The sequence below is a fragment of the Scheffersomyces coipomensis genome, assembly GCF_036884675.1.
Source record: "Scheffersomyces coipomensis strain NRRL Y-17651 chromosome Unknown DFJ63scaffold_1, whole genome shotgun sequence".
Lineage (NCBI taxonomy): Eukaryota > Fungi > Ascomycota > Pichiomycetes > Serinales > Debaryomycetaceae > Scheffersomyces > Scheffersomyces coipomensis.
The window spans coordinates 1,420,387-1,432,389 of NW_027042892.1; the positions used below are offsets into that span (position 1 = coordinate 1,420,387).

Below are 12,003 nucleotides of genomic sequence, written 5' to 3' on the forward strand. Positions count from 1 at the left end.
GCCAATTAGGAGTTTGAATCTACATAATATATTTATAATAAAGTAATGATTAAGCGTAAATGCATTAATGATCTTATAGAGGCTAATATGTAAGTATTAAATTATAAATGCGCTTGGTAAAGCAAACCATGTACATTAAAGCATCATTTGCATACATTTCTTTTTTTTGTTGTTTTTAATTTGGTTAATCTTTTAATTATGTTCTCAGAAGCTGGCTTTATTTTTTATTTTATTTTTGGTTACTACCGGTAATTGGGGGTGTAAGACATTAAGTGAGTGAGTGAAAAAAGGACAGACAGACAGACAGACAATTTTTTTTCTTTTGTGTTAGCTTTTTGCGGTAAATACGCGTGTCAAAAATTGATCTTTATGATGTTCATCCTTGGTTTAAAAGTACATACAGAAGGCGATGGGGATGGCATTGTTGGTTGACCTAGAAGCGGGGTGGTTTGGACCGTCGAACAGGGATGCCGTAGGGTACGTAATAGATGCTGTACCAAGAAATAGAATCCGAAGAGAATATCGCTGTAATAAAAGCGTTATGAGTGGCTAAAAGGAGCCATTGTTTTCAAAAAGAAAGAGAACAAACGAAGGAAAGAAAATTAAAGAATAAGAAGAAACAAGTTACAAAACTTTTAACTGCAGCTTTAAAGTGGAGAAAAAAGAAATTGGAGGTTTTATAGTACAGAAGGAATAGATTTACAAAGTGGATGATTATGAGCGGGTTACAAGCTTCTATTATAGAAGATTGATAAAATTACACTTTTGACATAGGTTGGACAAGAAACGTTATCAAGAAAAAGAAACATTTTCTACGTATATATATACGTGAGTAATGATGAAATAGACAATAGCGAATTAAACACCAGCTAAACTGTCATATTTCATAACAGTGAGTAGAGCCGAGTAAACCCATACCACTTACTTTTGTCCCTTGTCATATTGTTATTGTTACAGAAAATCTTAATATACTTCAAAGTTATGCTGACTGATGCCCCACTCGTAAAATTTAAACCATTCGCAGCAGAATTGAGACAGGTCCACAAAATGTTAAAATACACCCATAATGGATAAATTGACTTTTAACTTTTATCTTTTTTGTCATATATAAAAAATATTTTTTAAATGATTGCAGAAATTATTTTTTAAAATATCAATTCGGTTTTTTTTTTTTTATATTTTACTGCATTGAGTTCAAATCTAACAAGCTAAAAAAAAATTGGTGTAATTTTTTACATCAAGACAAACTTATACTTCAAATTAAATCTAATTAAGCAATCAACTGGGTCAAATTTTATGCAACTGTTGCATATAGGCTTAACAGCTTGTCACAAGCATATTTTTCTTTAGTGGAAGCTAAATAATAAAAACTCTCGATTGGTAAAAAAATAAGCCGCTACCTACTAACAAGCTGAGACTTCTATTAATATAAATCTTGGCGATTTAAAAATTAATTTATTTTTATTTATAATACGAAAAGTTAGTTGAATATTCAATTTTTTTTTATATAAAAATAATCAATAGGTTCTACCGCCACCCCTTTATCTATAGAAAATGTATATATAACACGATATTATGGAAATTAAAAAGGAACAAGAATTAGAACCGGATGATACTGATTTAAATCAGAATCGGATTTCTATATCACGTTTGATTGATAGTGATCAAGAAAACATTAACAATAATAACAATAATATGTCTACACCACCTAAAAATGAAACCACGTCGGATGAAGATCAACCAAGCAATGAACATCATGATTCAGAACCACCACATAAAAGAAGAGTACGACATAAGAAGAGATATGGTCAATTAACTGATATTGTTATTGGAAAATCAAAACCAACAAAATTAAATCCAATATCTACTGTCGTACCCCCTAATAATGCCAATATTGTTAATCCAAGTATAACTATGAATAATAATAATCATGATCAATCAGTATTATTTTCTAAATTTAGAATGTTAAAGCCATTATCTCCACCTCCACCTCAACAATTGCAACCATTACAATCATTATTCCCATATCCTCAACCACCACATCAATATGAACAAACACCTACCCTCCAACAACAACAATTACCACATATGGTCTATTCTCCCGTACCACCACCTCAACAATATCAACAACAACAACAACAACAACCGCTTCAACTTCATCTTTTACCTCAAATGTTGGTTCATTCACCAATGGCGATGGCAACTCAACATATGCCCACACCCCCTTTAATTCCAAATTCACCAATGATAACTGTAGTTCCTTGTATTCATTGTCAACAATTTAATCAATTATGTGATAGGAAATTTCCAATTTGTCACAATTGTGAAATATCGAATAGAAATTGTCAATATCAACCATATATGTCACATCCACCAACTAATATACAGCCTGTACCCCATCCACCAGGACCGGTATCGATTCCATCTACTCCTATGACAATAATGACGGGGAGTAGTAGCTCGAATGGAACTGTTGTATCATATTTTGATGGACGATCTCAAGTTAATGTTTCAAATACTAACCCATACATGACTAATGAAAATAATTCTTATAGGCCACCACAAATAGCCAATGAAGTTGATCAAGCTTCATCTGTAGTTATTGATTCGCTTAATTTTGAATTCAATCCATCATCCTTAGAAGTGGTTAATGTTAAAAAGTCAACTTTATTAACTTGTGGAGATATGTATTTTAAATTATTTTCATTTGATTTTCCAATAATTTCAAAACGAGAATTTTTAACTTACTTACATCAATTCTTATATAATAGAAATCAACTTGATAATTATTTTAAGTTTCAGTTATTCATGATAATATCAATTGGAAGTAAAGCCATTGAGAATTTAAATGGGTCTACTATGTTTTCCATCTCACAACAATTCTTCAAACAAGCTATATTATTAAATCGCGAATTAGCCAACGATCAATTGCATCATCATACAAGTGGAGGTAAGAATATTGATAATTTAAAGAGATTATTATTATTAGGGATTTATTCTTTGTTAGAAAGTTCTGAATTAATCTCATGGGAAATATCAGGTAAATTAAGTAGATTAATAAGTTTAGTTGAACCTGATCAATTCAAACAAGATTATCAATTAAAATTATTATGTTCAAATATTTATATTATTGAAGGATTGATTACTGCTACGTTAAATAAGAATATGACTATTAATGAATCATATCTTATTGATGATAATATTGAACATCTGAAACAATTAAGAATTCGTCAATTAGAAATGTTAATTATGCAAAGTAAAAAGAAAAGATCTAATTCAATCATAAGTTATGCTGATAAAAAATCAATTGAATCTCAATTAAGTTATTGGTATAAAGGTGGATTTGATGATGATTCTAAAGATGAATTTCTTCCTATTAGAAACAAGAGAGATTATAATTATTTATTAGCTAATCTTTATTATTATTCAAGTAATACCTCAACTACCTCATCATCATCAAGTAATAATAATGGTAACAATAATAATAGTATCACTAATCAACATTCAAGTTCTATCAATGATACCAATCGAAGAAAGATTATGCAATATTGTCAAGATTATTTCCAACAAACCCTTGAATTAGCAAATGGAGGGAATTTAATCATTGGATGGATGTCATTATATCGATTGTTTAATATCTGTACTATATATTTTGAAAATCTAATTGATGGATGTGAAACTCTGGAATTCATCACAAGTGATCATACTATTAATAATAATGATAATTATAACACCATCAATTTACAAAACTTCATAAATTGTTATAAGATCTTACAAGAATTTAATAATAACAATAGTTGGGTGATAGTTAATCAAGTTTCAACCATATTTAACAATTTAATCAATCTTTATCAAGGAAAATTGGTGGTAGTTGATATCCGCAACAATAAAACGATCTTAGTTGAATCATATAATTCATTCATCAATATGTTAAGACAACACTCTAGTCTTGATTTAAAGTCTCATTTTAGTTAGACCCCCTTTAATAATTAATAAAACTGTAAATATACAAATAGACAAATTTAAACTTAGATTGAATCGTTAGTGATTTAAACGTTATCATTGTTGTTATTATTAGAAGATATGGATTTCGACCTTAATTTTCCTGTTAATAGATAAACAATAGAGAAAATGTTTGAAATTATGTTACCAAAAAAAGGCAAAAAAAAAAGAATAAAACAAAATTAAAAAAAAAAAAAAAGTGCAGCATTTTTCTTTTTTTTTTCCCGTTCTCACCCCTCAAAACGAGATTTTTATTACTTACACCCCTCTTTTGTAAATTTAGTGAGTTTTTTTGAGTTTTTGTCTGTTTTGTCTTTTTTTTCAATTTTTGTCTTCTCTTTTTTATTTTTGTCTTCTTAATTTCTCATGACCATAGGGGAAAATAAAAAGTGGAGTGAGTGGAAAATGGTTTAGTGGTGGAAAACAGAAAATAGTTAAGGAACAGACAGTTACTGACTGACCAAGGCTGACTGACTGCTGCTGCTTGATGAATGATGATGATATCAGATTTTGATTTTATATATACAAAATTTATGTAGATTATTATTTCCTATTCATATATTCTCTTTTAACCTATTTACTATTTGTTTAACTCAGTATAAAGTGTTTCTTCATCCCTCCCTAGACACATCTCCCCCCTTGTACCTGATAAGCCATGTCGCATCCTGCAGCCAGTATCAAGTCAATCTTTAGTGGGAAGGTTAATCTTGACACCCCTGATGATTTAGATCCTTTTGAATACGCCAATTCAGGTAACAATACTAGTTTTGATACTTATGATGATAGTGAGGATATCAATGTTGGTGATACCGATGTTGGAGATCGCCAACAACAACCGCAACAACGTCAGTATGACGATCCTTTATTCAATTCAAGTAATTCTAACGATTACAACAACAATGATAATAATATAATATATGCTGATCATAATTCGACTACCATTAGTAATAAAGCCAATCCACGTACTCAACATCATCATCAACATCAATATAATCAATTTGATTCTGATTTCACTAAACAAGATCCTCCAGACTATGATGATGAAGACGTTGAGATTGATGATGATGGATCAAGTCGTGATGGCTCAAACTATAGTATCACATCAAAGAATTTAAGAACCTTATCAGAAAGTTATGCTCCTGGTGATGTTTATGATGAACAAGAAGAAATCGATACAGGTAAAAAATCATCTCCTAAAGACCCGAGACATCAACGATTAATAAAACCATTTCCTCAAGTTAAACCAACTACCAAGACTTTTACAAGAAATAGTGATACCAATATTTCATCTACTAATATATCTTTAGCATCAACCGGAAGTGATTATCAACGAGAATATACTGATGAAAATGAAGATTATTTAATGACTCATGTCAGTAATGCAAATAGTGAAAATAATAATCGGAATAATAATTTCTTAAAGACAAAAGAAGATGATCTTAATTTCTCTACTCCTCCTCCATCTGATTATTTACAAACTCCAGATCCATTTGCAAGATCATTATCGAGAAATTCAACTACATCGTGTTTATCAACTACTGCTACTAAAGATGGTATTGAAGGGAAAAGATTACATAGACATGGCCCAACTACTTATTCTAGTAATATTATTTCCAATATGATTCACTCTCAACAACAGCAACAACAACAACAACAACAACAAAGAAGTCAACCATCTGCACCCATATCCACTGGATCCGATTCAACTGCCTTAAATAATAATTTAAAACAATATAAATCACCTTTATCAACTTCAAACCCTAAATCTTCAATTCCAGAACCATCGCCAAGTCAAACTCCTATGAGGGTTTCAACTACAGATTCAATATTACAAGATAATGATCAAAGTGAATATTCAATGTTAACCACTCAAGCTGAATTAGATGGTGAACCTGGATTAGGAGGGGAAAGATCACAAAGAATATTTGAACATAATTTACCTAAAGATTATAAAATGCCACCACCTGTAACATTAAATGAAAAAATTAACTTGATTAATACAGATAGTATAACTGGAAAGAAGTAAGCAAAGTATGCTGAATCAATTAGAATTGGTTTATTCCATCGTTTTGCTTTTTATTACCGTCATTATGCTCTTTCATTGAGGGATTGTCTTGTCTTGCCTTGCCTTGCCTTTACCTCGTCTTGTCTTGTTTTGTCTTTGGGATTGTTTTTGTCTAGTATATTGGTTTTGTTTGTTAATGTATCCCTCATTCTTATTATTTATTAGTTCATTTTATTTATTTATTTTAATTTAGCCTATTTAATATAAAACTTTATCCATTCCAGTATGAAAGTAATAGGTTTTTGCAGACAAAAATTTGAGTCACGTGAAAACATCGATCGCTATAATTTTTTTTTTTGGACTAATTTTTCAACAATTTGTCAATAGATCAGTTTAGTCATAAGATTAAGCAATAAGAATAACGATGTTGAGATCATTAGGTAGAGTTAATGGATCAATATTGATCAATGGTATCAAATCCCATCAATCTAGATCTGTTTTAGCTTCAGTTTCAAAAATTTCGTCACCTAAAGTTCAATCAGTAAGATTTCAATCAAGTAATAATAATCAACCACCTCAAGAAATATTCACCAAATTATCTGATTCAAAAGATCCAAATCGTAATCAATTTTTCCAATATAGTTGGGGTTCATGGTTAAAGAATGATAAGTTGGAGAAATTAAGAAGAGAAACCAAGTTTTCCATTGAAGGGATTAGTAAATTATTCCAAGATATCAATAGTATTAGATCATCAATTTCATCAACTGAAATCTCTAAACCTAAACAATTGAATGATGGAACTGTGATTTTAAATCATAATTTAAGTGAGGAATTAATTGGTGAAAAAGTTAGTAATGCTGTGATGCCAATTAAATCAATCGCAAGTATTCATGAAGGTAAACATCATAGAATTTATAAACTTACTTTAGCCAATGGTAAAGAATTAGTATTAAGAATTCCATATAAATTAGAATCTGAATTCTCAATCTCTCAAAAGATTAAGAGTGAAGTTGCTACTTTAGACTTCTTAGATTTGAAATTGAATTTAAAGGTTCCAAAAGTGATTGCTTATAGTGATTCCAAATTAAATAATTTAAATTCTCCATTCATCTTAATGGAATTCATTCCAGGAGATTTATTAATGAAGAAATGGAATCCATTAGCTGCTGATTCGGAACAATCAGAATCTGATTTAAAATCGGTCATCACTCCAATTTCAGAATTCCAAGATAAACTCTTATCAATCACGTTTAATAAATTTGGTTCATTATATTTCAAAAATGATGTGACTCCATTACAAGCTAATGATTTACCATATGAAGGAGAAACCAATCCTGATTTAAAGGATAGATGGAGAATCGGTTCAAGTATTGAAAAATCATTCTCTAAGCATAAGAATTTATTATCTGCCAAACAAATTAATGAATTAAATGGTCCTTGGGATTCCGATAAACCCCTGGAATTAATCACATCGATTGCTGCTATTGAATTAGAAAACTTGAAAACAAGATTCTCTTTATCACAAGCTGATTCAGCTAAGGTAGTTGAAAATGAAGATTTAATTCATAAACAGATCACAGCATTTGAGAATTTTAAAACCATAAGTTCAAAATTATTCAATTCAAATTCCAAATCAATCATGAATGTGGATGAATTATTCAAACCAAGATTATTCGCTCCTGATTTAGATCCTCTTAATGTTATTGAAAAAGATGATGAATATTATTTCATTGATTTTGAATATTCCACTATAAAACCATTCATCTTTACTAATTATCCAAATTTCCTTACTTATAATGGAGCCAAGATTTATGATTTAGAACAAGATATTCCAGGATATGCTGAAATGGATGAAGTTGAAAAACAACAATATCAATTCATGTATTACAAAACTAGAAATGAAAGATTATGGGAATTAGAATTAAATTCAAAGAGACATGATTTAATTGCCATTGCATCTCCTCATATCAAAGCATTAAAGGGTCCTTATGTTCAAGCTTTAGAATTAAAGACTGATAAGGATTATTTATATGTGGAAGGAAGTATTATTCAATTACAGGCTATGTGGGAAGCATATGTTGCCAATGAATTATGTAATAGTAGTGAAAATGAATTCCCTATAAAGTATAGTGCTGAATATTTAGATCAACATCAAACTGAATTAGAAGAGTATCAATTAGAAGTGGTGTCGAGTCCATTTGCTGCTACTGGAGGATGGATTCCTCAAGATATGTTCAATACTCTTAAAGAGAGTGAAATCATTGTTGAAGATGAATTTGGTAATTATACCATTGAAACTGAAAAGGCCTTGGCTGATGAACCAAAACCATAGTTAATAAAGTAGTTATAATTAATAGAAACCTTGTATATATACATTTAATTTATAAAAATTCATAATTTATAAATATTTCCTAGCTAATAATTTAACTTTTAAATCGAAATCAGATGATATTATAGCATCATTAACTGAATAAAATGGATTTAATAAACATTTGACGTATAAATCATTGACATCTATAAAGAATTGTCTTATTAAATTCTCATCATACTTTTGGGAACTACTTGCATTACTTGGATTATCATAACATAAGATGAATTTTATGTTTCCTTGCGTTATAAAGGCATTAACCAATAATCCATAGAATGAATCGATGCGACCAAGATTGAATTGATTCGTACTCCATTGACTATCCTCTATGATATCCAATGATGAATTCGCTATGAAGGGTAAGATTTCTCGAACTTTAGGGGTGAATTGAGATTTACCTGGTATATGAGGTTGATTTGACCCGGCTGAAGATGACGATATAGCAGATGAAGATGATGAAGATGATGGTTTGAAAGATGAAAACTCAACCTCGTATAATGGATTATCTCGAGTTCCAATGATAGTAAAGTAATATGACGACATGGTACCTAAAAAATTAATCTGTTCTGTTAAATTCAGTATAGTTGATACGAGTTATGATTTATGATTTTGATACTGGTTAAAATCAATTTTTGGAAATCTGCTCTTTTTTTTACAGGTTGCATTAAACCAGCAAAAATATAACTTTTTACAGTTTAGTTTAATTTTGCTGGTTGAGAATGTTTTTGTTATGTTTAGAATCAACTCAAATTTAGAGAGGGAAAAAAAAAACATAACAAATAATATAATTAATTAATATCGTAAATTATTACCATTCAATTCCTATCAGAAGTCTACATTTACCTATTGTTATTGACTTTAAACTATCATATACCTTTGCTTAGAGCAGTTAGAGTTCGAGTTTGTCATTTAATTTGAATTTTTGCATTATTAAATCACCTTGTTTTGTGTTCTTTGTACACCATAACAACCCAATATTATTATCAAAACCATTTGTACAACCTTACTCGAGATAATACCGTGAATAATGATGAGTCGAGGGGTGGCGTACCAAAGAAAACATTATCATTATAATACTCATGATCTAGATAGACCTAATTTCATCTTTTCTTCCGATATTCCTGATAAAGTGGATCAATTATCTCATGAATATTTATCAATTCGAGATAAACAACAACACGTTAAAGACCATAACAATGATGATGAAGAAGAAGAACATGTAATTAGTCTAACAACCGAGAATATCGAATTCAACATTAATATAGAATTGAATACCCTTTTATTATACAATCCAAGTTTCAAACCTTCAGACCTTATACATGAAAATCATATATGTTTAGCTAAACCTGAACATATTGATTTTGAAATCATGAAATCGGATCAATTGATTTTTAAAAATGGTAATACAGAAAATTATAAGGGGATCCAACCTTATGTTCTTAAATCAAAAGAAATCTTCATCATTAATATCACATTGAAATTATTAACTTTCAATGTGTTTAATCATGATTCACCCATTATTATAGATTTTGTCAAAGATGAAAATTATACTATTTTATTATTATGTAAATCAATCTTATTATGTCAAATTGAAAAGTATATCACATTGAAATTCATTAAGGAAGTGAATAAGAACTTAGTGACACCTTTACCATTCCCTGAAACTTCAATAGTTGAAGATGAGGATGGTTATCCTACCCCACAAGAGATTAGTAAATATACTACTGATACTTTATTTAATGATTCGACTTTAGAAGGAAGTGAAAATGAAAGTGTTGTGGGTGGAAAGACCTTCTTGTATGATGATGACGAAGAAGAAGATGATGAAGTTGATAGAAAACAAGTGGAAGATGATTTCCAAGATTTACTCTTGTTAAATTCAAATGATACTATACGATATATTTCACATGATGAAGATTATGATGATATTGGATTTTCAGTTAAGACTGCTTCTAAATTATTACCGAAAACCATCCTTTCTACAATTAAAGAAGAAAAGAAAAGTGATTCATTTATTGAAAACTTAAATAATTTAAGACATAATGATTTAAATGATGATATTGATTTTGTTGATATCGATGATGATGAACATGATAGTGAACATGATGATATTAATAGATATATATTGGATGATTTACAACACTTACAACCTCCAATACAATTAAGACTTAATATCAATCAAAATGAAAATACAAATATTAATGGAAATGGAAATTCCACTGAAATAATATCACCACCAATGACACCAGCCAAAACATTGACTAGACAACTGTCATACTTGAGTTATCTTTCTCCAACCAAAGCTACCACAAACAACAAAACAGTATCAAGAATGACATCAACTGCATCTTTATCCTTTATAAATAGTGATGATACCACCGGATTGGAGTATGCTTATCGGGATAGATCACCTACTGTACCTTCATTTATCAAAGAAGATAAAAAATTCCGATTCATTAAAGTTGGAAAAGTTCAAAAATTTGTTGATCTATTTGAAGAAAAGAAAAAGACTGATATTACACCTATATTACCTCCTCCTCCACCAATCTTTAGATCAAATAGTAAGCAAGTAAGTCCAGGTTTGGAATAATAATGGTGATGGTGAACCAAAACAAAAACAAAATGACTATGTAAAATTATATTATTTAATTTAATGAATGAATGTGAACGATCTTATATGTATTATACTGTAGATAATTGTGATTTTTCTTGAAATTGAGCTATTTGATCAGTTAAAGTATTGAATTTATTGAATATCTTATCTAATTCCTTTTCGTTAATGAATTTATCGTCTTCATTCGTTACTTTTAAAGTTCCTAAACACCAAGTTTCTTTGACAGCTCGAGAAATGGATAATAAATCTTCACAATATCGTATGATAGTCAATGCATCAGATTCGATGGTCAAGGACTCTACTGCGAGTAATTCCTTGGGTTTATCTTGATTTCGTGATACTTCAAAGATATGTTGGAACTTTTGTAGTATTTGTTCAACATCATAATCGATTCGTTCTAAAAGGATTAAACGTTAGCATATATGGTGGTACAAGTTGTTTTCTGAATCTTAAAAAGATACTTACGTAATAACGCTATAGATTGCGGTTGCATTGTATAAGTTTATTCTGGGATTATATATGAAATTAGGTGGGTTGTATGTAATATTATATTGATCACCGTTCGACTTTCATATTTGAGTTTGATATTTCTTGTTTTGGTATTTGAGGTGATACTAAAACATCCATGCAGCAATAGTAAACTCATGTATTGTAAGTTAAACCAGACAGTTGAGTCTAAACATATGGTATTTCAGGTGTTATGACATGTCATTTCAAGACTCAAGGATTCTAGACTAGACATCTTACTTTATTCAATAGTTTTGTATGTATACTCGGTCGTTGATAGTTCATAGTGAGATCCAGTTCATCCGGAGTTGTTTCACCGAATTGCAATCTATCCTATACTACTAAATAAACACTACCATAATCCAAATGAAAACTAACAGTTGCTACAAATTTGCATTGACAATGCAAATGATAAATCATTATAAATCACGTTATCTATCCTATTACCACCATCTATGCTTTGATCATTGACATCAACCAAATCTGAAACCTAATTGCCTATTTAGG

At 29.8% G+C, this 12,003-nt stretch overlaps 6 protein-coding genes across 6 annotated transcripts; 4 read left to right on the forward strand and 2 right to left on the reverse strand. All coding sequences in view use genetic code 12, as the record gives it.

Annotated features, from left to right (window-relative positions):
- The first annotated feature begins 1,522 nt into the window (after nucleotides 1-1,522).
- On the forward strand, nucleotides 1,523-4,199 carry STB5 (Stb5p). The gene has a single exon (XM_064906728.1). It carries the CDS (start codon nucleotides 1,576-1,578, stop codon nucleotides 3,973-3,975), a length of 2,400 nt encoding a protein of 799 aa, XP_064764814.1. The 5' UTR covers nucleotides 1,523-1,575; the 3' UTR covers nucleotides 3,976-4,199.
- A 279-nt stretch (nucleotides 4,200-4,478) lies between these two features.
- DFJ63DRAFT_24721 (uncharacterized protein) lies at nucleotides 4,479-6,230 on the forward strand. Its single transcript, XM_064904356.1, has one exon. It carries the CDS (start codon nucleotides 4,658-4,660, stop codon nucleotides 6,026-6,028), a length of 1,371 nt encoding a protein of 456 aa, XP_064764815.1. The 5' UTR covers nucleotides 4,479-4,657; the 3' UTR covers nucleotides 6,029-6,230.
- On the forward strand, nucleotides 6,028-8,372 carry DFJ63DRAFT_24689 (uncharacterized protein). Its single transcript, XM_064904355.1, has one exon. The coding sequence runs from the start codon at nucleotides 6,432-6,434 to the stop codon at nucleotides 8,337-8,339; it is 1,908 nt and encodes a 635-aa protein (XP_064764816.1). The 5' UTR covers nucleotides 6,028-6,431; the 3' UTR covers nucleotides 8,340-8,372.
- On the reverse strand, nucleotides 8,373-9,160 carry TRS20 (TRAPP subunit). The gene has a single exon (XM_064904352.1). The coding sequence runs from the start codon at nucleotides 8,916-8,918 to the stop codon at nucleotides 8,406-8,408; it is 513 nt and encodes a 170-aa protein (XP_064764817.1). The 5' UTR covers nucleotides 8,919-9,160; the 3' UTR covers nucleotides 8,373-8,405.
- CTA9 (Cta9p) lies at nucleotides 9,161-11,113 on the forward strand. Its single transcript, XM_064904357.1, has one exon. The coding sequence runs from the start codon at nucleotides 9,403-9,405 to the stop codon at nucleotides 10,963-10,965; it is 1,563 nt and encodes a 520-aa protein (XP_064764818.1). The 5' UTR covers nucleotides 9,161-9,402; the 3' UTR covers nucleotides 10,966-11,113.
- Nucleotides 11,058-11,482, reverse strand: MED22 (Med22p; the record flags this gene model as incomplete). Its single annotated transcript, XM_064905629.1, has 2 exons — nucleotides 11,058-11,386; nucleotides 11,455-11,482. 2 exons carry the CDS (start codon nucleotides 11,480-11,482, stop codon nucleotides 11,058-11,060), a joined length of 357 nt encoding a protein of 118 aa, XP_064764819.1.
- Between the last annotated feature and the right edge of the window lie 521 nt (nucleotides 11,483-12,003).